We start from the raw sequence: 25540 nt of genomic DNA, 5'->3' as shown, positions 1-25540 counted from the left end.
CTGTTGGGAGTTACATTTGCTCTGCAGACCTCTGCCTCCTGCTCACAAGGTCTGAGGGCATTTTGTGGTTTCCTGCATCCCTTGGGGAGGGGTGTGGACACTGGTGACTGCCAGGTCCCCGTGATGGAGGGCAGCAACATTGCCCAGCCCTTGCTGGGACTTGGGGTGGCTGTGATGTGCAAGCAGGGAGTATCCAGCATCAGGGATGAAAAAGAGTTTCCCTGAACCTGCTGGAGGCAGGAATGGGGCTGGTTTGACAATGGCGAGGAAGAGTCTGTTGGGCTATTTGCGCCAGATCCTGATTTTAGGGGTGTTATTCCGTCCTGAGACTATCTGCAATGCCTGTAGGAGATTCACTCGTGAGCAGGGCAAGGCTGAAGTGGAAAAGGCTCAGCCCGCAGGTCCTGGGGTGGATGTGCATAAAGAGCCAAGCTTTGGGGTTATGGCTGCTGTACTGAATTAGCTGCTGCTGGTGGTGGTCAAAGCAGCCCGACAGATGAATTTGACAGCTCGTGCTTCCCTCCTGCCCCAGGAGCTGAGCGAGCAGGGCACTTTGCCTCAAGGTTTTTACCTTTTCTTCAGAAACATACTGGCATATGTGAGAAGCCTCAGCCATCTCAGGTTGTAGTGGATGCCAAGCACAGGTGAATCCTGTATGTCCTTGGTGTGTCTTTCTGCCTCCACCTGGTTCAGGACCTGCCCTTCAGCCACATCCCAAATGAGTACAGGCAGGAAAGCAAGGGGCTTCTGGGGTGTGCAAGCTCCAATTCCCTCTGGCTTCAGCTGAAAGTGATCTGCTGGTGGCTGCTGCCTGATGACATAGCCCTTACAATGTCTTTTTACTTCTAATAAGATGCTGCTGCAGGTGCCAAAGAGTTTCTATTGCACCTGCACCAAACCACCTGCACAGTGAGAGGGAGGAAAGGCAACCAGATGCCTTGCAGGGCCTGGGCTGAGCCGAGCTCCCTCGTGGCTGTCTGGTCTGGGAGACTGCTGTGTAATTTCATTTTTAAAGACTGTCTCTGAACGTTGTGCCTTAAGTGCAAACCTTGGCATCGCCTGCAGATGAGAAGCCCTGTTATGGGGAAAGGAGTCTGGATCCTGCAGAGATGCACCCCACAGGATGCATGGGGTCAGGAGGTAAATCCACAGCCAAAGCACTACAGGGTGCCAGGCAGGGTTCAGGGAGTCAAACCCTCATCCTAAACCCTCCTGCTTCATACAAACATACCCAGCAGCCAGATCCTCCCACCATCTCAGGCTGCTGGGCTTGTGGTTTCCTTTCTCACACTCCTGCTCCTGACTCCACCTTGCCCTGCACCCCACTCCCCAGCCCACCCCATCGCCTGCAAACACTTGGCTGAACCTGAGTTTTACACACATTTAAGCAAAACCTAGAAACATTTCCCTCACTAGAACTGTCTCGGTGCCAAACAATTTGCGGACGTTCCAGCAAGGCCAGCATCTCATCTCACCGCGGCTGAGCCCAGCTCATCCCCCGGGAAGGACACATCACCGTGCCAGGAAGGGGGCCGTGAATGTCCAGGGCTGTGCTCTGCCTCCCACCCCGCAGCAACACCCATAAGTGTTGCACCCCCACCCAAAGCAGATCCCGGCCCTCGCCGGGCTCATCCCACGCTGGCTGGCCGCTCCTCTCGGCGCCGAGCGTGCTGGCGCAGGCTTGCCTTTGCTGAGCAGGATTTAAATACCGCGACGCGCTTTAGAACTCAGCTCACCTCCGAGAGAGACAGAAAGTAAGTGCTGTGTGTGGAGAAAGTTTTTCTGGTTTTTTTTTCTTTCCCCTATCTCCGGCTTTTCTATTTAGGACCGTGTCCAGATTGACCTGGTGTGGAAACCTCTGGCTGGTTTTTGTGTGTGTGTAGATGGGGAAGGATGAAGGGAGACGGATTGGAAAGATTGGGGCGGGGGGGGGGGGGGGGGGGGGCCCCAAAGGGTTTTTTTTCCTTTCCCCCCCCCCAATGCCCCCCCGGGAAAGCTGGGGGCCAGCCAGCGGCGTGGGTCGGCACGCCAGACGGGATCTCAGCATCCAGGAATGGTGCGGGGGTGTGGGTCTGAGTGCCCACCCACGCTCGGTGAGCGTGCGAGCCCACCGCGGCGGCTGGGGGGCCGGCAGGCCGGCTTCCAAGCGGGTTATCCACAGACAGCTGGAGCTGCCGGCAGGGTCAGGATGTGACATCACTGACCGGAGAAAAACCCTCGGTCCCCGCGTTTCTCTAACGAAACCCCAGTGAGCGCCGGAGCGCGGCGGCTCTCCCTGCTGCGGCGATCCCCGAACCGCCGGCAGCCCCGAAAGTAGAACCTGGCTTGGACTTTTGTCTTTTTAATTTTATTTTTTTTTTCCCCGAGTATGAGCAGAAAGTGCAGCGGAGGGATTTGAGACTGGAAACAGGAGTGCCGGCGATGAAGTGAGTCCTGGGGCTGGGAAAAGACAGCACTACACCCCTGAGGATGCTCCTGAGGTGCTCTTAAGCACGGGATGGACAAGACCTGGGTTGGCGTTAGCCGGGGAAGGAGCGATCCTTCTACCAGCTAGAGCATAGACGCCTGCAGGAAGGAGTCTTTTCCCCTTCCTCTGTTGTGTCCCAGCTCAGCAGCGAGTAAATACAAGGCAGCCTGTTTCGGGCAGGGATTCGTGCCAATGGCTGGCGGTGTGCAGGGAAAGGGGGTCCCGCAGGGGAAGGGGGACGGGCAAGGGAAAGCAACACGCGGTGTGGGCAGACACCCGATTCCCGAGTGGGACAGTCCCGGCAGGAACTTTGCCGGTGTCGGAGGGAAGGCGGAAAGTTGTGGGCGGGGGAACTGGCGGAGAGCAAGCAGTGGAGATGGGTTTTCAGCAGCTGGATTATCTCTTTTCGTCTTCTTCCCCTGAGCTCGAAGGCCTGGAACTCCCGGTGTTTGGAATTACGACTCTGACAACGGAGTAATCACCCCTGGGACTGAACCAGAGCTGTCGGACATCTCTTAAAGGGCTCCCAGCAAACCACTGGTAGTGGCAGCAAGATCTCAGCCCCCAGGAATGAGGTACCCCCAAAAAAACCCCAACCCCACTGGGTATCATGCCTGAAATGAACTGGACATGCTGCCTCTAACCTGGAGAGATGGTGCTTTGCTTTTCTGCTTGGAGCTGTCTTGTGTGACTCAGGAAAAACTTCTTAGTGCCTTTGGGCTGTGGTCCTCAGGGAGCTGCTGCTTTGCCGGTGGTGTGGCAGGGAGGCAGGGCAAGGGGGCAGAGCAGGGGGACAGCGGGGAAAGCTGGGGGGCAAGCCAGGGAGTGTGCAGTCCCGTTCCTGGAAGCCATCTGGGTCTGTTTTGCACTGAGCTGGGGATTTCCGAGCACCATGTGATTTGGGGGAAGCACCAGCAGGGCTTCCTGCTGGCAGCTGTGCCCAGGGGGGTGCAGGGGGCTGAGTCCTGCTGCTCTGGAGGTGGGTGCTCGAGGATTCTCTCTTGGCAGCACCAGGAGAGTTTGCAGAAGAAGGGTTTGGTAGCAGGGAGATGCTGCTGAGAGCCCAAGGCTTCTCTCAAGTTCCCCCAGCCTGCGTGCTAGGCCTTAATCCCCATCCCGGCATCTTGTCTTGGCTCGTTTCCTGGAATTTTCCATCGTTTGGGTTATATTTGGGATCGGCAGCCAATAACCCCATTTCTCACGGACAGCCCAGCTGGGGCTTGGCTCCAGCAGGAAGCATAGAGGGAGCAGGGCCAGCACCCCAGGACTGTGCTCCTCAGCATCTCCTTCTGCAGCCCACCTTCCTTAGACAATTAAAAGGCTGGAAAGGCTGGAAAAGAGGGGATACACTCCCTTTCCTGGAAGAACTATGCACCCACAGCCCCTGCCTGGGTGGCTGCAGTTCCAGAGTTGCTCAGGGAAAGCAGTCTTGGTCTTTGGGGCATGAATCCACCAAGAAGCAGCCCTGGTTGCAAAGATGCTCTAGGACAGGCTGAAGACCTGGGACAGGCTGGACTTGTCTGGGGCTTGAGGGAAAGCCCGGAGACAGGGTTGGAAGGGAAGCCCGGAGACAGGGCTGCTGAGTCTGCAGCCAGGCACTGATGTTTCCCAGAGCAGTGAAAAGCTGATGTGTCTCAGGACCAGCTGGTTTCTGGGCAGACTGTCCATCTGTCCATCTGGAGGCTGGCTGGCTCTGGACTCTGGCACATGATGGCTGAGCTGATGCTGTCCTGTTCCTCCCCCTGGGATGGGGCTGGATGGGACTTTTATGCTGCTGTGGTGGGGAGAAGGGAATCCCCTAAAGCAGAGAAGCAGCAGACATCTGGGAGCCCCAAACACCAGATCCTCCCAGGGAAGCCCAAGGGGGATGTGCAGAGCTGGTGGTATTTAACCTACACTTTGCTCTCTGGTGCCTGGAGCTGGATGGATCTGCACTCTCCCTGCTCAGCCTCTTCCCAAAGCAGTGGGAGCCAGAGTCTCCCTGTGATTGCTCGCAGTGCTGGACCCCTTGTTGTGTTCCCCAGCTGTCACAGGAGGGTTGGAATGTGCTGCTAACACGGCTGCCTGTGGCTTCCAGGCAGATGCTTGTGCAAGTGTGTAACTGTCTCGGGATGGACCCAGGGAGGATGCGCTGGGCACTGGAGCCCTGGGAGGTGCTGGTGTGGAGCTTCCTTCTCTCCTTATCCTTCACGATCATCAGTGCTGCTCAGAGGCGCTTGCAAAGCACTTCCCCCTCCCCCCCCCCCCAAGCCTTTGTTTTGGCAGCCCTTTATACAAAGGGAGCCTGGGGAGGGAGATCAGTTTTAAAATTGGGGAAACAGAGGCAGGGAGTGTGGGACCGTCACCGTGACCACCATCCTGGAGTCTGGCAGTGTGTCTGACTGATCCTTCCTGCTGGGTTTCTGACTAAAGCTTATTTGAGGTCAAAAGCGGAGGTTTTCTTTGGTGACCTTGCCTCACGCCCGCAGGACTGGGGGAAGGAAGCTCCCTTCCCGCTGCTCTGCCTGCTCTCCCCTTTTGTTTTGCCAGTTTCTAAACAGACCTCTCAGAGTTGTTTTTAATTTACAGCAAAGCCTTTGCCTTGCCATGTAAGAAGGGAAAGAAGGAGAGAAAGAAAGAAGGAAAGAAAGAGTGAGCTTAAACAAAAAAAATGAAAACAACGCTCAAATCTGAAACTAGCAGCTTAGTCTGACCCTGAACTTACATCGCTCCCATCCAGTTCGTTTTCTTTCATCTCTAGACTTGCCAGCACTCTAGGAAATCAGTTTTTCACGTGTCTCTGCCTGCTACCTCCCCAGCAGCGGCCCTGCCGTGTCCTTGCAGAGCTTCATCCTGTGCTCATTCTTGCTAAACCCCACTGAGTTTTGCTTCTGCTGCTGGTGGTGAAACCAGGGGCTGGACTGAAGCCAGCAGCTTTCATGGCTAGGGGTGGGATGGATTTTGTGGCCACTCAGCTGGGTTTGTAGCCAGCCCTCTGCAAAGCCAAGGCTATTTTGGGAGCGTGGATGGGGGTGAGCACCACGTACTCTGTGGTGTGGATGTCCCATGGGAACTGTCTGTCTCTTTCTACCCAGCAGCTTTTCTCATCCTCTTCCAGCTGTCCTTTGTGGGGATGAAAGGTGACGGCAGGGAAGGTCTCCAGCTCCACAGCCACCTGCTTTGCTCCTTGTCTGCTCCCAGGAGTGGGATGAAATTTGATTTGAGGGTCTGCAAATGCTTCAGAAAGGGATGTGTGAGCCCCTGGGGTGCCAGTACCACCTCATGATGGGAACTGCGGCGTGGGGAAGGGGGGGTTGCAGCCTTTGCCAAGGCTCCTCTAGGAAAAGCTTTGATTTTGCATGTGGGAACTGAAGGCAGAGACCTGCAGGCTGCTGCTCTGGCACTGTCCCAGGCCCTGCCAGGGCTGGCGGCGGGATCTGTACGGTCATGTCATAGGAAGCTGCTGTCTAAGCTTGTTGAATGGCAGCTCATCCTTCAGAATTCCCAAATTAGGCAGTACAAGCAGCGATTTGGACTTGGATGGGTCTCCTGTCCCACCCCAAGCCCCAGTGGACGTCAGCCTGATTTCCAGAAACACGACAGCTCTGAACATCAGGCTCAGCAGAACTCCACATGCAGCTAAACCTTGGAAGATCTCCCACTTTCCATCTCTTTAAATGGATCTGCCCCAACTACTTGGGGGGTGATGGAAGATGGAAGAGCACCAGCCAGGTCAGATGCATAAAGGTGTACACTGGGAAAATCTGGTCTTGCATTCACTGCTGAGGCCCTTTTCCCATAGCTGGGATTTCATGTCCTGGTCGTGTCCACTGTTGCTCCCATCCTTCCCTGCACATCGATCTCTCTAAGCAGTGAACAAATCTGTCCTTTGGCTCAGTGCCTCTTTTTGCTTCTTCGGGTCATAAATCCCAGAATGTATTTTTGGCTTTGTGTTAAATATAATTTCTGGGGAACATTTTTCTCCATCAAAGACTGACAAGGTCTTTTAATGACTTGGTCATTTAGTGGTGGTGCTGACAAGGATCCTGAAAGCAAAACTGCTGCCTGTAGAGCAGAGAAGTTGTAGTGCTGTGCTGGCATCCCATGGGCTCAGGGACAGGTCTCTGAGTACTTGGCCAGCAACAGGCTTTTCTTTTCCATTCCCAGGAATCTCCAACAGATGCATGGTAGGAAAACAGCTGGCAGATATTTAGCAGATTTGTCGTTCTCTTTTTTTTAGCTGGTGTTTTATTCAGATGGTGCCGAATCACGAAGCACATTCCTGCCTGTCTGATGAATGAGAGCAACATGCAGGATAACACAGAGATCCAGCTGTGGATGATGCAGGAATGCAGTTGTGGATGAGTTACAGGTCTGGCTTCAGGAGATGAGGTGTTTATTTCCCAGTTAGTGGCTCAATATTTGCAGAGGTATGGCAGTGTGAGACACTAAAGGAGAACTGATTTCACTGCTGTTGGCCCCTGGGAGTGACACATTTATTGGGGTATCACCTGCTGGGGTGGCTGCTCACCACCCTGGAACAATTCAGTCTCTGCAGGGAAGAGCCTGCAAACAGCAGTAGCTCCTGGAGCAGAGCGAATGGAGCTGAGGCCAGCAGAAATGGTGACATGGAGAAATGTCTTTTGGCACTGCCTGCCTTGCTGAAATTCCAGGGAAACCTGGCTGCAGGGCCAGGCACTGCTCAGCCTCATCATGCCTACTTCCATATGGAGCCTGCTGGGTGCCTCATCCCAAGGGTATCCTGGCACTTCCTGCGTTACTGGATTAGGATCCCCATTGCAGTAGTTATATATAAATATATATGTATGTATGTATACATGCATATTTTAGAAACTGTTATGCATTAGCAAACTCCCCAGAGGGCTTTTTTTAGAGGTGTTATCAACAGGATATGCCTTGAATATGTGGAATCCAGGAAGCCCTGGAGAAGGGCTTTTCTTTACAATCTCACTGTGCCCGGAGTCCCCTGGCCTCCATTGGGATCCGTCAGGGCTGCAGTACCACAGATCCCTTCCCTTGGGACAGGGAGGAGCCATGACAGGATGCCAGCTCCCTCCATCGCTTGGCATTTTGGAGAGATCATGCTTCTTTTTTTGAAGTGGGGAACAAGCTCTTTGACATGGTTGGAGCCAGTTGCTTGGAGCAAGGGAAGAAAAAGCATCCAAGAAACATCCCCCAGTCATTGCCCTTGGGCAACAAATGAGGACAACAGGGATGGAGCTAAAAAAATCCCACCCAGCCACATGAGATAGGGAAGGTCTGCAGATACCCTGGTATTAAAGTCGTACTGTATAACATTGTGTGATGGCTGTGACCCCCTCTGTGGGGCAGAAAGTACCTAAAACTTACATTTTCAGGTCTAGTTGTACCTGGGTACAGCATAGGGTTTGATGGTGGGGTTGGATGCCACTGTGCTGTGAGCTGTGCAACAGTGGCAAAGCTCCAGCTCCAGCGTGTGGGAAAGGCTGTAGTTAGTGTTAGTTAGAATGGCACTTGTGCTGGGGTTCCCACCTACGCCAGGGCTTGCACCCAGCCAGGGTTTTCCCCTTGCTGCCACATGCTGGCTATGGTGTAGAAATCCCTGCCAGGCAGATTCTGCTGACATTTGGGATGATCACTGGGTCCTGCTGGATCTGAGTGATGACCCCAGGGGTGAGCGGTAAGGGGAGCAGAGGGTTTCACTTGTCAGATGTTTAACTGCTCTCTGCTGGGCAAAATAGGATCTCCCTGGGGCTCAGAACTGAGTTTAGGAAACAAAGTTTATATAGCAAGCTTTTGGCTAAAGTCGTCATTTTAAAGATGAACGTGCATCCAAGGTCTGCACCATTCCCTCCTGCTTGTGACTTTGGGTCAGACACTTCCCTTTTCCATGCACCTTTTCCTTCCTTTTTCTTAACTGCTTCTCCATCTCCTCCCATCAGGGGGAGGCTGTTGGAGGACTTTCTCTTCCCTAAGCCTCAGCAAAGCATTTAGCACAGGGGGAACTTGTTCTCACATTACCACCGCTGGCGATGAGCGCAGGTAACCAAATGCACGGGATTTCCACTGGAGCTTCAGGGAGGAAAAGGAAAATACCGCAGCCCTCGTCTGTGCTGCTAATCTCGGGCAGGAAGAGGTGAGCTCAGCACTCTGCCGAGCCCTGACTTCCAGACCGAGTCACCCGGAGCTGATGCTCCGTCACTCCGAGGGCTGGCTCTGTGCATTGTGTGCACGCCTGGAGGGGCGGCCGCATCCTGGCACGTTGTTCTGCTGCGCCGGGCTGCGCTTCCCTTCTTCGGATGTGGGTTTTGTTCTTCAGGACAAACACACGGGGCAGAACAACAAAAGTAATCCCCCCCTTTTCCCATTCATCTCGGCACTGGGGCTGTGTGAACCAGCAGACAGCTGCGGTCGCAGCGCGGTCCCCGGGGCCTCGCTCGCCAGCCACTGCGGCAGGGTCAGGGGTTATTAGTACTGAGAAATCCCTGGGAAAGAGATGCTTCCCCTTTGCCAGAAAGAGGAAAGGGCCACCAGGTTCGAACAACCTGAGCTGGTGAACTCTGCTGATGTTGTGGCTCTTGCTTTGTTGCAGCAGGTATTGGTAAAAGCCAGGAGGTGAGAGGCTGGCTGAAGCCTGGTGAGCTCCTGGGGTGCTCAGGAGGGAGGAAGGGCTCTGTCTGCCATCACTCCGTGCACAGGGCACATGGGGCAGTGCTCACACTTTCCAGTTCTGGGAGCTGCTCTGTGAGGTGACAGCAGCTGCTCCAGGTCACCCTGGTGGGTGTGGAGGTGCCAGAAGCTCACCTCAAATCTCTGTTCCCATGAGCTGCCAGAGCAGCAAGGCCAGCTGGTGTGAACTCATCCCTGTGACTGCGCCCACACATGCTGCTGGCTTCATATGTGACCCAAATGTGCCTCTTTCTCCTTCCAGAAACCTCCACCCGTGAAGACCCCAGCCTTGGGCTTCATGTTGCACTGAGCCTCTGCCCTCGCCCTGGCCGGCCCTGCCCACCATGGCTTTGTGTCTCAAGCAAGTCTTCAACAAAGACAAAACGTTTCGTCCCCGAAAGAAGTTCGAGCCCGGCACCCAACGCTTCGAGCTGTACAAGAAAGCCCAGGCCTCCCTCAAGTCCGGGCTGGACCTGAAAGCGGTGGTGCAGCTGCCTCCCGGCGAGAGCATCAATGACTGGATCGCTGTGCACGTGGTGGACTTCTTCAACCGCATCAACCTCATCTACGGCACCATGTCGGAGTACTGCACGGAGAGGAGCTGCCCCATCATGTCTGGGGGGCTCAAGTACGAGTACAGGTGGCAGGACGATAGCAAATACAAGAAGCCGACCAAGCTGTCGGCTCCGCAGTACATGTGTATGCTGATGGACTGGATCGAGATGCTCATCAACAACGAGGACATCTTCCCCACCAGGATAGGTGAGTGTGCTCTGGTTCTTTACCAGGAAGGTGGGGGTTTTAACTGGTGTGGGTTCCCAAGCCGCTGGTGCACCTCAGGGTTGGTCTTGCTGGACTTTGTGACCCCAAGTGTTGTGGCCTTTCCTGTTCCAGGTGTTACTCAGTGTCTGTCCCACGCCATTTTGCCACAAACTGAGCTCAAGGTTTCTCATCCTGATGCTAGGGGATGTGGAACACAATGTTCTCCTTTTCTATGCTTGCCCTTTTCCAAGTATTCTGTGCTTGTGAGGAATGAAGGCTGGTCGGTCATCAGCTTCCTTGCCTGTCCTCAAGGAGCTGAGCTGCAGGGCTGGGTAGAGGTGGTCATCATGTCCCTGCTCTTCTCTCAACTAACCAAATCAATTTCTTTCTTATTTCCCACGTGGGTTCATGGTCCCAAGGTCTAGCCTTTGTCTGACCTTGCTGCTTCACTCCTCAACCCTTTCCATCTCAGCCCTGATTATACCTCACATCTTGCTGTGTGGCTGAGGCATCACTTGAGCCTCATATGCCTGTCCCCAGGACAATCTGGCCTTTCCACTGCCGAGGCCCAGGGTGTACAATATACCCCTTCAAAAAATTTGGCCTTGGGAGCTTGCAGCAGCTGCCAAAGGCAACACAGCTTACAAACTAAACCCCCTGCTGCTGATCTGCAATGCTCAGCACCTGCCAAGGCCGATATTAGCTGCTACCTAACTGTTTTTTTGTCATTTGGGGAGATGAGTTTGAGAGTTGGAGGCGATGCCTTGGCTGGTGGGGCTTCCAGAGCCTCAGGTCATGCCTTGGACTGGTTGTTTTACAGGTGGAACGTGAAGCTACTTCAATGTAAAGAAGTATTTAAGGTGCTCGGGGGGGAGAGGCAAGGCTTTGCAAGTCTGCTTGACCTTTTTTGTTTTGCCAAGCAGCACAGCTGACAGAGCTGTGTGAAATCAGTGCAGTTTAGGACCAGGATTTTCATTAATATGCTGGGAAACGTTGAAGAAAATGGTCTGCGTGGGATTACTGGCATTACTCACTGTTGTAGCCCCATTTGGCTGTGCTGTACATATAATTGTGTGTCTTTTTCAGGGGAGTCTCTGGCCCTTGGGGGCTGAGAGGGGTTGTGGGTCTCTGCAAGCAAGAGAGGAGGCAATGCTTGCAGCCTGGTTGTGCCAAACTATTTTGGCCCTGGGATGGGATCACCCCCCCAGGCCCCTGATCTGACCTGGCTGCTCTGGCTTTGCCAGAGGGGTTAGGGTGGGACAACTCTCTTCCTGGGGGTTTCCTTCTCTCTCCCTGAAGCCAAAACCTGCAGGCACTCGCTGCCTTCTTGCCCTTGCTGGTGGTCTGGGGCTGTCAGGGTAGCGCAGGATCCTTGTGCTGGAGGACAGGCAGATAGGATGACTTTGGGGTGCGTGGTGGAATCAGCCCGTAGGATTCACCAGGGACATTCACTGTGCCATGGAGCCATCTCTCCCTCGCGGGCTCCGTGGTGTCCACACATTCCAGAGGAGGCTGGAAGTGTTGCTGGCTGACAATGTCGGTGCAGGATGCTCTGAGCCAGCAGCCCCAGCTCTGCTGGGGACAACAAAAGTCCCCTTTAATTCTGGCTTGCTGCTGCCAAGGGGTGAGACAGCAGCCACAAGGAGCAGGCTTGGTCTTCCCCTTCCCAGTTTGTCCCCAAGGAAAAGATCTGCACACCATTAAAAGCAGAGGCACAGATATGGATTTACTCTGTTTTCCCTTCAGCCAGAAAGGAGAGTGACCCGGTTCAGTTTCATGCCTTTCTAGTGGGATTTGGGATGAGATGCTGTTTGAAAGCTGCTCTGGGGAATGAGGGTTTACATGGAGTCTTAACACTGCAGAAAGCAGGCAGCCACAGGAGGGACATTGCAGCACCCTTTGCTCTCCCGTGTCTCCCTCTGAGGTGCAAAAGCCCAATGCAGTCATGGCCCTGCTGGTTTGCACCCTATTTCTGGCACTTCTCCCTCCAGGGTGTAACACATCCTAATGTGGGGTGGGATGGCTGGTGCCTCTGGTTTCCACTTCTTATTTCATTTCAGTGTGGGGACAGTTCTGGATCAGATCCAGGCTAGCTGCAGGTGATCATGGGGCAAATCCATTTTTTTCTCTTCTAACGTTGTTTCTGGGGTCCCTCTTCCAAGCCCCTTAGTTGTGGGGACCCTTGTGTCCCCTGAGTGACCTCAGTCCTCTTGCTGGCACGTCCTTGTGGTTCTGGCCTCACACATGCAAGAGAGAACTCAGGCTGAGGTTGCACTCTAAAGCACTGTGGGAGGGGGCAGGGGGAGGAGGGAGCCGGTGGTACTTTGTCATCAGTGTGTCCCCAGTTACCTGCCTTTCACTGGCCTGCCTTGTGTACTGGGTAATTGCTTGGCAGCTCTGGCATTTCAGAAGATGGAGGTGTTTGGCCGAAGGGAAATGTCACATCCGCCTGCTCCTGAGGGGCTGCTCCTCATTGTCACTTGGGATGATGGAGGAGGCTGGGCAGGGTGTGGGACTCAGGGGCAGTGGCCAGAGTGACCAAATGTTGATGCTCAGCCTTTCTCCTAAAGAGCCAGAAACGAGGGAAAAGATCCGGGACAAGGGAAGGCAGTGAGAGGACACAGAGGAGACGTGAGTTGGTTTAAGGAGGGGAATGGAATTTGATGTGGAGAAATTATAAATGTTATGCTTTGGAGTTGTGAGAAATTAGCAGGAGAGATGGGATTTAGCATGAAGGTTTGTTTCAGTCCTGCTTGTGCTGGAGAGGTGCATGGGCACAGCTGACCACCATCTGAGCAGGTGTTTCCTGAGCTGAGAAAGCATCTCAGCTTTCCCTGCTGGCCCCTCTTTGCCATGTGCAATAAAGCTGTCCCAGCACAAAGATTTCCCTGGCTAGGGCCACCTGACCGCAGACAAAACAGACTTTTCTTTTTACTAAGTTTGTTTATTTTAGAAACAAAAGTGTTCCCCAAACTTGCTAATGTTACCTGAGGCTAACCTCAGCATCCTTCTGCATCCAAGACCTACAAAGCCGGAAGCAGCACATGATTCAGCAGGGCCTGCTCCCAGCTGTCCTGACAGTTACAGTATTTCATGGGTCAGAGGGGGGGAAATCCTTCACCCCAGGGTGAGAGGCTCAGCTGGAAAGGAGCAGAGATGGTTCACTGGCTTGTGGGCTCACAGGGTCCTTTGGCATCACAGGGGAGACCTTGGTCACAGCTCCAGTGACCAGAGCAGAGCTGGGCACCACTAAAGCATCTGCTTCTTCAGCACAGTGTCAGAGGTGCGAGGGGAGCAGAGTGACCCAAGCGAAAAACACCTTTGGTTTAGCCAAGCTGTGTGACTCAGAGCTTGTGCCAGCTCTGCAGTGAGGCCAGAGGGACAGATGACATCCGAAAAGGTAGAAAGGGAGCCCAACACCAGCAGAAAGCTTGTGACCTGGCAGACTTAACCAGCAGGACTGCAGCCCTCGGATGGCATCAGTAGAAAATCCCTATGGTGGGGATTATTAATGGGTCTGGGGGCGCTGCCAAGCCCCCTGCATACCACAGCACGAGTTGGGGAGATACTGTGCCTTCCCCATCCCCAGGGAAATCCACCTGCAGGGCTCCATCCCACTCTGTAATCCTTTCTCTGGAGAGGAAATCTCTTTGTCAGCCAGCTAAATGAGACAAATCCCTGCATGGGGTGAGCTATGCCAACCTGATGGCTATAAATCTACAGCAGCAGCAGCTTTTCCAGATGATCTGCATCAGTTTGTGTGTGCTAGTGCTTTGTTTCCACTCTTCCAACCAATGTAGCTGTCCTGAAAAATACATTTAAATGGAGAATAAGAATTGTTACCTTTCAGGGAGAAGAATAAATGATTCTACAGGTGTACTTTTACCAGCTGGTAAAATTATATCAGCAGATTTATTCAGTGAGTGGCCACATGAACAAATTACCACCTGGAAAATATCATCTCCTCCCTGTAATCATTCTGCCCTGATGTGCCTGGTTTTAGGGAGCTGCTGCTGGGCAGCAGCGTGCTGGGGAGGAGGGTTGGCTGGATGGGGTTTCCAGGGCCCGTGGCAGCTGCACCAGTCAGCCCAGCATCAGGCTGCTGGTTGCACAAGGCCAGGTGTCCCACATCACCACCATTGTGGCTGCTGAAACCCCTCTGTTCCTAAATGAGTGCAGACGCAGAGTTTGGACCAGATCCAGTGCCGGAAACACCCCGTGATCTCTGCCAGATTTGCCTGCGGCTCTACAGAGCATCAGTCACAGGAGATTTTGGAACAGTTCTTGGAAAGCTTTTCAAAACTCAAGCTCTGCAATTCAAGCATGGTCCCAAAACAATTTTAAAAAAACCAGAGAAAACTTGCTGCGAAATTATCTGATACTTTCTCACCATAACAACAGGAGAAAAATGTTCAGAACTCAGCTAATTATTGGTGTTATCTCTGCTGGCTATTTTTTAAACAATTTGTCTTTTTTTTTTTTGTGCTATTTTCTTCCAAAATTAACACCACAGCAGCTTGCAGCTGCCATCATGCCATTAGTTTTAAATGGGGTTTTAAAGACTTATTTTTAGGAAAAATGAATCACCAAACACCACAGTGGCCAAAATGAAATTGAGAAATAACAATTCATCACGAAGTTCACTGAATTACTGCATTTGCAGAGGAAAAAAAAAATACAATTGCCAAGAAGCAAAATAGCTTCCCAGTACTGACTCATCATGAAAAAATTAAATTGGCACAAGTGTTAGGAATGGGAGGTGGCAGGAAAGATCCAAGAGCCATTGGCAGTCCCTTACCATAAGCACAGGCAACTTGTTACCTCTCATTTTCATTTCCTTTTACACATGGTCCCACATGGTTTCCTTATGTTTTGAAGCAATCAGCACGGAGTGGGAAAAACAGATGTCTTGGAGCTTTAAATCATATCTTGGGATTTTCAAGCAAAACATCCAAGAAAAACTGAAGGTGCTAATTCATTTCAGGGCTGAGTCACACTGCTTGGAGTGAAATTGTACCTGCTGTACTTACAGCTTTTGCCCTGGCTTAGAGCAGGGGTAAAGTTCTCCCTTTTCCTCTGCTGTGGATGGCTGCTCTGCTCCACTTCTCCTGGGATTGGGTTGTTTCTGCCCTGGGACTGGAGTTGTTCCCAGCTGTCTGGTCTGTGTGCAGTGCCAGGGTAGCACACGCCTGGGATCATGGGTGGAAGAGCTGACCTTGTCTAAAAATCTTTTTCCTGACATTTGAGCAAGTTCACGTTGCACCCTGTGATCCCCTCCTCATCACTCATAGAACCACAGAATCATTAAGGTTGGAAAAGACCTCTAGGATCGTTGAGTCCAGCTGTTAACCCACTGATCACCACTAAACCATATCCCATATCCACATGCCTTTTGAACACTTCCAGGGGTGATGATCCCACCACTTCCCTGGGCAGTCTGTTCCAATGCCTGACAACCCTTTCAGTGAAGAAATTTTTCCTAATATCTAAACTAAATATCATGAAAGAAGAGTCAAAGTGTGGCCACCACCTGCCAGACTGGGAGGTTGCTGCTGCTTTCTCCAAGGCTACTGGATGGTGAGCACCAGTGAATTAAATGTAAAGGTAACTTTAATGCTTTTAAATCAGCAGTGGTGGGTTTTGTGGTGTTCTGCTATTCCCCTGGGGCAGCTGAGACCAGCATCAATTGGATGAACTGGGATAGTGCTGCTGGGTCCCCGAAGGTGTGTAGGACTAGGGAGGGTGAAGCCAAGCTAAGCAGCATCACCCTGTTAGAGTGGTTTGTCAAAACTTGGGGCTCTATCCTGACTTTGCCCTGGCCTGCCATACTTCTGCTGACAGGACCTCTCAGCCACTCAGTCAGTCTCACCAACCTCATCCCTCTGTCTCACCAATCTGCTACTCCTGCTCTGTGCCGTGATGTGAATGACAATGAGCTGCTCATTTTGGAGTGAAACATCTGCAAGGGCAGGATAGGTGCGTGGCCAGTTCTGAGATCCCTGTCCCAGGCCTTTCCCCTTGCTGGGATGTACTGGCTGCAGTGCATGCCTGGCTGCAGGGAGCAGGCACAGCCTGCCCTCACTGTGTCCCCTCACGTGCTGGAGAGGATGTCACATGTGTTGTCTGCTGGACATCCGCTGTGCCAGCAGCTGTGACCCCGAGTAAGCTGTGTGTGTGCTGGATCCTTCTGCTGCTCTCCCCGGGTTGTTCACATGCAGCCTTTACTGGAGAGCCCTTTTCTTTCAGCTCTGGGCAAGGGGATGAGGAGTTTCTCCAGCTCGTTGCCAGCATGGCCAGTGCCTGCTGGGGCTGCAGTGGGTTGCTTTCCAAGCCATGGCTGCTGCTGGCAGAGGCAACTTGCTTATCAGATATCCACCCTGCTTCCTTCCCGCAGGGAAAGGCTTTGATCAGCTGGCACAGAGCCCCGTGCCAGATGCAGGGTCCAGTCAAGCATCCATAGCCTGTGTCGAGGGTCCTGGCACAGGAGACATAGATGTGGCTGCAGCATGGGGAGAGGAAGCAGGACCTGATGGCCCAGGGCTGTGCCTCCCTAGGCAGGTGTGTGAGAGGGGTTGTTGCAGGGAGAAAGAGTCAGAGCCAGACCTGAGTGACCCCTGGTCCCAAAGGACCGTAGTTGGCCGTGTCATGACATGGTAAGGGTGAGGGATGACCTGCAGAAGTCCATTTGTAACAGGCAGCCACCACTGCAGCCTGGCCATGTCTGGAGGGGATGGCCACACACTGACACCTGGTGATGGACACAAAGAAGGGCAGCCCAGCTTCACCTCCCGGGAGCTCCTGATGCTGCTGGTTCATGTGAATCACAGGGGAGGGTAGCCCATAAATGTCCTTGGAGGTCCAGGCAACTTGAGGGTATCTTTCCATACCTCATTAGGTATAGGAGCTCAGCAGCTCCCATAGTTGCTCACAGCCATGAGATTTGAATTAGATGACCTTTAAAGATCCCTTCCAACCCAAACTGGTTTGATTCTATGATTTACGCTAAATCTCAGTTCCCTCATGGAAAAGCTGCTTTTGGAAAACACAGAATGTAGTTGGAGGTGTCTCCCCTCTAAGTCTCTCAGCTGCAGGTATGTCCATGAAGACTTGCTGGTGACTGATGTATAAGACAAGATGGTTCCTGGCTAACCTCAGGACCAAAGCCATGGAAAGCTACATGTCACCATCTGCCAGCTCTGGAGGTGGCTCATATGACAGCAGTGTCTGAACCATGGCCCTATCAGCCCTGGCAGCCTGAGATCCTTTGACCCGCTATCCACTCTCCGATCTTATTTCCTTCTCAGCTCAGGACTGGGTTGTTCAGAACACTGTGTATTCCCCAGCCAGAGCCCAGCAATGTGTGTTCATCAGAAATTATTTGCCATAACAAATTTTTCTTTATTAAAAAAAATGTTTCTTGACCCGTTCTTCAAAGCTGGTCTGCAGGGGCCACCCTAATGGCATATCTGAGTCTCTAGCTGGGTGATTACAGCTTTTATTTGCTCAGCAAATTCTCACTCAGTGCAAAAAGCTCAAATGAAGCCATTGATAAAGCACTGTGTCTGTCCTGGCTGCAGGGGAACCAGGAGATCTCTCTCTGATCCCTGCCTGTATCAGACTGGCAGGAAAGGAGAGCTCTGCAGCCAAGGGTGCAGGGCAGAAGCAGGTCTCCAGTACCATCTCTAAGGTGTTGGCATGGGCACAGCCTGGTTGTGCTTTGCCAGCTGTGAACACCTCTCCCAGAAATCCCTGATGGGATCTGTTAGAGCTGTGTTTGCCACCTACGGAGGAGAAGGGCACAGCACTGCTGCTGGGAAACAAAACTGCCAGGAGCCTTTGGGAAAAAGTGTTTTAATTGCCTTGCAAGGCTGATGAGAAAGATCCAAAGATAAAATTACCCTTTTTAATTTTTTAGCTGGGAGATTTGCTGATGCATCTCCCAGCGCAAAATTTGTGAGCTGGCCATGGTTGAGCAGAGTTTGTTTGAAAAGGTTTTTCAGAGGTTATGTGCTGCATTAATGAGAAGCTAAGGGAGGAGGCTGGTACAACCGTGGGAAGGAGGTTTTTATTTTGTTCTTTGCATATTTGCATTGAATTGCTCTGGGGAGAGGAAGAAGCTTCAGGAAAACAAATTCCAGTTGTTTTATTTTCGTCCTCGCAAAAAAAAAAGAGAATGTTTAGGGTTTCAAAGCCACGTATCCTTTAGAGATTTACCACACAGTTACTGGCACCGATGGTATCACAGCCCTGAGATTTTCACTGTGGTAGCAGTGCATTTTGACAGGGATATAAATGTCCCACAGTGTGTCCTTGTGTGGAACAAAACTAAAAGTATAGAGCAATGCATGGTGGGTCCCATTCCTGACCATCCTGGGAGGTCATCTCAGGAGGGAGCATCATACAGATGCAGTGAAATTACAACCAAAACATCATTAAGATGGGTGGGTTTCTTCCTGATTTAATGAGACATTTTATTGAAATAAGGATCAGGAAAAAAGGTAGAAACCCCACCTGATTCTGTTGATGCGTCAGAAGTGACATTTGAGGGTGTGGAGAGGAAGAAAAAGAGCGTGAAACATGCTTCTGGTTCAGAGGAACAGGGAAGGTATCTTTTCTTCTGGGAGGTGGTTTGTTCATGGACAAAGTAGAGACCGACAACAGCCCTTCCCTCCAGGAAAGAAACCCCAACTTATCCTGAACCTGCACAGGCTTGTAGGGGAAAGGCAGGGAGAGAGGGCAGATATTCTGCCAGATTGCTCTGAATTGAGCCAGATGTGAAAATCTGTGGCCTCTTCCAATTGGTAATAAAACTTTCTCTCCTAAGGCACCTCCCCAAATCCTCAGCCCATGCCTGTGTGAAATTGCTTGTTGGGCAATGAGGGAATATGTGGGAAGAGTTAGATGGAACATTGCCCCACTGTAGCTGTTACTCTGGACATTAGCCAAGGGAGTCCTTCCTTGTCATCCATGACTGCCTGTCAAATGTGACAGTGACATTTAAATGCTAACTGTTTTCTTGGAAATTGTCAAATGGCTTCCAATTTGCTTCTGCTTTGCAGGTGTTCCCTTCCCCAAGCAGTTCCAGCAAGTTTGCACCAAGATCCTCACCCGCCTCTTCCGTGTCTTTGTCCATGTCTATATCCACCACTTTGACAGCATCATCAACATGGGTGCTGAGGCTCATGTCAACACCTGCTACAAGCACTTTTACTACTTCATCAGGGAGTTCAGCCTCATTGACCACCGGGAGCTGGAGCCTTTGGTAAGGATGCCCCAGGGATGGGGAGCTGGAGGGTGAGAGTGGCATGGGCTGAACACAGCACTGGTAGGTTCTGGTGGGGGCAGGACTCTGAGCATGCAGTCACCCTCTCTGGACTCTTTCAGCCACCCTACCTCAGAAACACAGTCATGTTTTCTGTCCTGTAACCATCAGCCTTAGTGCTCTAAGAGAGAACTTCTCAGCAACACCAAGGAAAACCTTCGCCCTTGGAAAACCCTCCTTAAACTTTGCTTCTGCCATGATGTCTATGAATGGCTCTTCAGTACCCTCAGGGCCACCCCAGTGTAGTGTCCCTCCATACTGAATTGGCAGCTCTGATGCAATTTGCACATCGAAGTATTTCCAGCCAGTTGTGTCCACATGGCTTTCAGGGGTCAGGTTTGAGCCAAAGCCTCCTTTCCACAGTCTTGAGTTTTCCTTTTAGCAGACCAAGGTCCCTGCCTGAGATTCCAGCGTGAATTACAATGAGGCTGCAGGGAAGGCAAGCCCCTGTAGGATACACAGCTTCAGACAACAGCTATCAAGACCAAACTTGAGAGGCCTCACTGAAGCTGCCAGTTTCCCTGCAGCTCCCCTTGGGAAGCAATTAGCCAGGCAGAGTGACAGTCCTTGAAAACAGCAGGACTGGTGGGAAGCAGAGACCAGGCAGCCTGGGCACATACACTAGAAAAAGCACATAGTTTTGTAAGACATACAAGTGTGTCACAGGCAAGGTTGAGTGTAGTGTGACCTAGAGAGGATGTGTTGCAGTGGGGACAAGAATTATTAGGAAACTCTGTAGTTATCATGGTGTGATAAGGGCTGGGTTGCAGTAAAGGCTGTATCCAGCAGCAGAGAGTCAGGGAAGACCAAGAGGGTCTAATCCCAGAAAGATCTAAGAAACATCACAGGATGAGCTGCCTGTGTAGGATCTGGATGTGGGGGAGATGCCCCTGCCCCTAAATGCCAAGCACTTTACTCCTCTGCATTCATTTGTCCCAGTCAACTGGCTGCCTGTCTGCTCTGATCATGATTTCAGGGGATGGAGACATGATGATCTAATCAGGGGAGATTTGAATGACAACAGTATCTGCTTTAATTATTTTGTAGAACTTGATTGTGACATTTATTACACAATGGCCCTCAGCTCCAGAAAATGGCAGCTCAGCATCAGTCTGTCCTCTCTTCCTCACCAGTGCTCCTCATGACAAAGTTCTTCAGCATTGATAAACATCCCATAATTGTGTCATCCCCTTGGACTGATGCTTGCTAATGTAAATAATTAGCACCTAATAGCCAAAGCAGAGGCTGACATTGCTAAATAGGCTTTCAATGCCAGTGACTCACACCCAACATGAGATGACTGATGGGTCTGGATGACTCTAAGATGAACAGATTTTTTTCCCCCGCAACTAGGGTTAAACTACAAGGAAATGAGACACATTTGCCTCTGGTCTATCTTTATCTCATTGCCTGGCATTCAAGCCTCAAGCAGACCCAACCACAGGATTGGGAGGAAGGACCAGGGAAGAGGAAGGACCTCCTTCCCTCAGTCATTGAGTTGCTGTAGGTGTGTGTGTGAGTGTCCTGCAACCAGACTGCCTCATGAGTCCAGACAACTGTCTTAACCTTGCATTTGTGTGGCTGGAGTTAGTTCCCATGAAACCATGACAGAGGAGACTCCTGCCTGCAGAGGTGCCTGTTCCCTGCATGTGATTATGGAAGGCCTCCAGGCATGTGGGGAGAGCACATCTGGAGCATGACAGCAGGTCTGAGTCCTGTATAATGGTTGGAGCATCGCTGACGTGGAATGCTACTGAGGAAATCTACTGACATGGAAATCTACAGTCTGCAGATTTAGGAGTAAGAAAAAAAAAAAAAGCAACACGTCCTTAACCAGAAAATTCACTGTTAGGCCAAAATAGCTTGGAAAAATTACAGGGGTGAAGGAGTTCTCGGTCTCTAAGCCTTCCTCTGGCTGAATCTCCCTTTGCTGCTTCAATTTCCCTTTTGTCAAGGTTCTTTGGGATATGATTTCTTAGCAAATCTTGGGAACTGAGAAGGAGATCTTTTTTACAGTCAGAACTAGTGAAAGGCAGTGATTCCCTCTCTTAAACAAATCAGTAGACATGGGGGCAGAGAGAAGCCTGCACTTGCCTCCCTGACCAGGGCAGGACATGGTACTGGGCTGCAGCACTGGCAGGGGTCCAGCTGGTTACACACTAAGGCAGAGCTGTGGGGTCATCCTACTTTCCTTGTTCTTCTTTTTTCAGAGTTGCATTCTTCCTTCTCCACAGACCAGTCCTACTTCAGATCTATTTTGGGAGTACATTTTCGTGTGCAAACCTTCCTCTGGGGTGCACGAGGGGATCTGTGTGCACATGCAAATTCACAAACCATGAATCTGATGAGACAGAGTCACACTTTCCTCGCTGCAGCAATGTATGTGATTTAGAAACTATTAGTTGAGCTCCTTAAGGCAAGGACAAATAACATCTTCCACCAGCTGAAAGCTGGACACCTTCCTAATGCAGCTGGCATGATGCCATTCTGGCTGAAGAAAACAGTCCCTTAGCCTAAACAGAGCTTGGTCTGGCTGGAGGTTTCCTGTGGCCTCTGTTATTAGCACTCTTTTGCATTGCAGTGTGACTGTGGGATCCCTTGCCAAAACCACAGGTCCTCTGGGTGAGCTGTGGTCAGCTCCCAGAGCAAGAATTGGGAGCAGCTCCCTGTCCTGCCTCCCTAGGCAGCTGCAAAGAGAGGCTCTGAGCGGCATCGCCTTGTCTGGCTGCTCCACGGCTGAGCAGGGCCTGCACCTTTCAAAGTCTCAGCACCTTTCAATTTCTCAGTCTCTTTGGACTGCTTTCAAAGCCAGAGCACAGCCAAAATAACCTTGTGGCACAGAGACCAAGGAGGATGCCAGGATGGAGCTGCTGAGGCGGAGCAGTTCCCAGGAGGGCTGGCATGGGAAAGAGAGAAACGCTTCCTGAGACTCCCACAGTTGCTTCCTTGGGTTGGTTTTGAACACCTGCCAAACTGCCTGACACGTCACGCTGCTCAAACCTGTCTTTTGCACTTACTGTTTCTTTTCTTTCTCTCCCCCTTCAATGCAGAAAGAAATGACAGAACGAATTTGCCACTGAAGTATTCTGGCAGGCGAACTCGGCTGGCTCATTCCGAGTCCAGTGGGACAAGACACCCTGTGGTGGGAGACCCACTCCCAAGGACTTGCTCTGGGCATTCCAAATCAATGAACTATGAACACTGCAGAAGAGCCTCTTCAGGCCAGGGCCAAATCCTAAGTTTTCCAAGAACCTCTGGACAAGCTTTTCCTTTAATAGATCCCAGTCTCTGTTGTATGGTTCCTGGTTCAGAAAGCCGCTGATTTACTGGAGAAGGGGGCATGTTTGGTTCACTTTTGCACACTCTGGTTTCTAAGACTCAATCCCATGTCCAATATCAAACTTTCAGCGACATTTCCTCTTGTTTTGTTGTCAGCTACATTGATCACCAAATATTAAAGTAGCAACTCCTGCCCTGTGAGCAGGTGTGACCTTGGCTACGATGTAATGCCTGTTACCTTTCCCACATGCAGTGGGTTTGTGATGACACCTGAGACCAGCCCTGCAAAGCTGGTGACATTTCATCCCAGCTGCCTTCATGTGGTTAGTTGTTGATGTACCGTTTTTAACCATGAGCTGTGAATGTCTCTCCTTCTGGCCTAATTCATACTTTACCATTTTTCCTTTCAAGGGATTTTTCATATTTGGAAGAGGGGACTTCATGATGTTCTAGGATGCATCCAGTATTTCTTGGACTAATGGCAGGGTAGCCCCATGGCTGAGGAGGTGAACTAGGTCACTTTTCGGTGTGATCAGCACAGTCTACATGAGAAAGTCTCAGAAAATGGTGGAAAGAAACTGTTGCCAGAAAACAACATTTTCAACATGTCAGCATTTCCTGATATGTTGGCTTGGCTCCAGATCAGCAGATGCTGACTGTTGAAATTGTTGCTTTTCCATTATCCAGCCTTACAGCAGGTAGAGAAGGACTTTAAGAGACATCTCATCTACTCTGTTCTTGAGGCCCCCTTGCAAACCAATATTATCCTGTGATTCTTAAACCTCTTTGACCTTCTGAAAGCATACCATTGCTACCTGGTCTGTGCCATTACTGCCCTGAAAATTATGTGTCAAAATTTCTTCCCCTTCTGCTTGCAGTGCTTGACAACTAATGTTGTGTTCCCTGTGCCATTTCTCTTTTGACAAAAGTATTTCTATTTTTCTTTTTTACTGTTTTGGGGGAGTTAAAATCAATTTGTCTGAGCCACAGAATTGTTGCATTTGTGTTTCCTGCTCTTTTTTTGGGAAAGTTTTGTATCCAAAATACACAGATGATATTTATAACCTGGGGTTTGCCCATTTTTGGGGTAGGGAGGGGACATGGCTAGAAAATGTAAATATTTAGGCCAACATTACAGTGCACAAGTGAATTTTTAGTGCTCAAAGCACTTACTTTTTTGTGAAAATCTATTTTTTTGTAAATCTTGTGTATCAGAGGTATATTTTTACATAGAAATAAAACAGATCAAAATGGACATGAAAACACCTGATACACCATTCCAATATTTTCTGTGTAAAATAATCAAAGTCCAAACATATTTGTTACTAATTAAAGAAACATTCATAAGCCTGGCATATTTCATTCTCCTCTGATTCATCTGTAGTAAGACAGGCATCATGAAAAAGCACCCAGGATAACCTGAAGAGTGGTTTTCCCCTGAGAGCTGCAGCACTGATGGATCTCAATGCCATGCTGAGACCTCAGTTTACAACTGAGGAGGCAGCTTGGCAGAGGTCAGTGTTGCTGGTCAGCATCCTCCCCTTGCAGACTTTTCACTAGAATCCTACCCAAAGGTATTTTTCCAGGGATACATGGTGGTGAGCTTTACTCACTACTTTTGGCAAAGGTGTGTGGGTCCTGGGATCTGAGTTCCTGCCTCTTCATATAAATCAGAACCATGGGTACAAATTGCTTGTGGAGCAGAGGCAAGAGAGAAGTTCTGCCTTCCTGAGGAGGGAGGCCTGGCTGTTCTCAAAGCACAGCACCCTCTGGGAGCTGGTAAGGTTGGGAATTATGGAGAAGCTGCCTCAGCAGTGGGGTCTGAGGGATGAACTGACAGCAGCCTACAACTACTTCAAGGTGAGGTACAAAGATGACAAAGTCAGTCTCTTCTCAACAGTGGAAGATGGTGAGACAGTGAGCAACAGCCACAGTTTGTAGCTTGGGAGATTCAAAGTGGACAATGGAAAATAAAATCCACGGGAATAGTGCTGTCAGTGAACAGATACCCAGAGAGAAAGCGTTAACCTTCCTTGGTTAAAGAAAACTTGGTGTAAATAATTTCCATAAATAAATAAAGCAGAGAAGCCTGCTTTGATTTTTGTCCTCAACTTCTCCTGCAGCAATGAATTCCACCAGGTAATTATGCACTATGCCTTATGAAAGGGGAGTGTACTTTTAACCCATGCCTGAGGATTTCAGCCCTGCTGCTTTGTGAGTGTTTACCTCCTCCATACCATGGAGCTCCCATAGATTCCTCGTGGAAGAGAAAACACTATTTTTGAAAGATCACCTTACAGGCTCATCTCAAGTACAAATTTAAAAAGAATTTCAAAGGTCTTTTTTTGTTGTTGTTTTTTTTTTCATCTCCCCTCTCCTTTTCTTTTTAACCTGATTTACCCAAGGAAATAAAGCTCGTGATTGTGCTGTGACAACTGTATCTTTAGTATTTCTGGAAGCAGTTTAGAAAGGGGAGACAGGGAGAACATTCACTGCCAGAGAGGTCTTTCTGTCTCTCTCCAAGACATTGAGCAATTCCCCAGATCCTCATCCATCTGAGTGCCTCCCAGCCTGGAGAGTTTAATGCTTGAGCACAGCAGAGATGTTTATGAAGCAGAAAGCGCTGAGAGAAGTATCTGAGTCAAACTTCTCCTTTCAGGAGGCTGAAGTGTGCCTGTGAGGCTCCAACATCCCCAGAGCTTCAACAAACATCCCTGAGCAATTTGAAAGCAGGCAGGAACACCGGGATGCATTAAATGATTCATCTGTTTAGCTGGCTGCCAGGTGCCTGGGACTCATCTATCTCTATGCAAAATTCCTTGGCTCTTCTGATGAAAGGGAAATGTGCTACTGCCAGGATTTTGTTTTTCTTCTCTGCAGCCACCCATTTCCTTTGGGACTGAACAAAAGGCTGTGGCGCTGGTCACCGGGTCAGATAGAGGCTGGCATGGGACAGACACTGTGCTGTGCAATATCTGCAGATGTTGGGAGAATTTAAGAATAGCTTTGGATGGGAGAAAAAGGGCTTTGTGGAACAAAGTGCCACAGTGAAGGAAAAATGG

The 25540-nt window shown here is 50.7% G+C and overlaps 1 protein-coding gene across 4 annotated transcripts; it reads left to right on the top strand.

Moving 5' to 3' along the window:
• Positions 1–1651: 1651 nt before the first annotated feature.
• Positions 1652–24850, top strand: MOB3C (MOB kinase activator 3C). 4 transcript variants are annotated; one of them, XM_027648911.1, is made up of 6 exons: positions 1652–1754; positions 2368–2426; positions 2899–3042; positions 9378–9877; positions 18937–19139; positions 22250–24850. In XM_027648911.1, exons 4-6 carry the CDS (start codon positions 9460–9462, stop codon positions 22277–22279), a joined length of 651 nt encoding a protein of 216 aa, XP_027504712.1. In that variant the 5' UTR covers positions 1652–1754; positions 2368–2426; positions 2899–3042; positions 9378–9459; the 3' UTR covers positions 22280–24850. The 4 variants fall into 4 exon arrangements, with proteins under 4 accessions (XP_027504712.1, XP_027504710.1, XP_027504711.1 ...); XM_027648909.1 differs by having other exon boundaries at positions 2892–3042; XM_027648910.1 differs by lacking the exon at positions 1652–1754 and adding an exon at positions 1767–1871 and having other exon boundaries at positions 2892–3042.
• Positions 24851–25540: the final 690 nt, after the last annotated feature.

Source organism: Corapipo altera, unplaced genomic scaffold (genome assembly GCF_003945725.1).
Source record: "Corapipo altera isolate COAL_440 unplaced genomic scaffold, ASM394572v1 112, whole genome shotgun sequence".
Classification (NCBI taxonomy): domain Eukaryota; kingdom Metazoa; phylum Chordata; class Aves; order Passeriformes; family Pipridae; genus Corapipo; species Corapipo altera.
The sequence above is the reverse complement of the archived record's forward strand: the minus strand, read 5'-3'. Positions and strand labels throughout refer to the sequence as shown.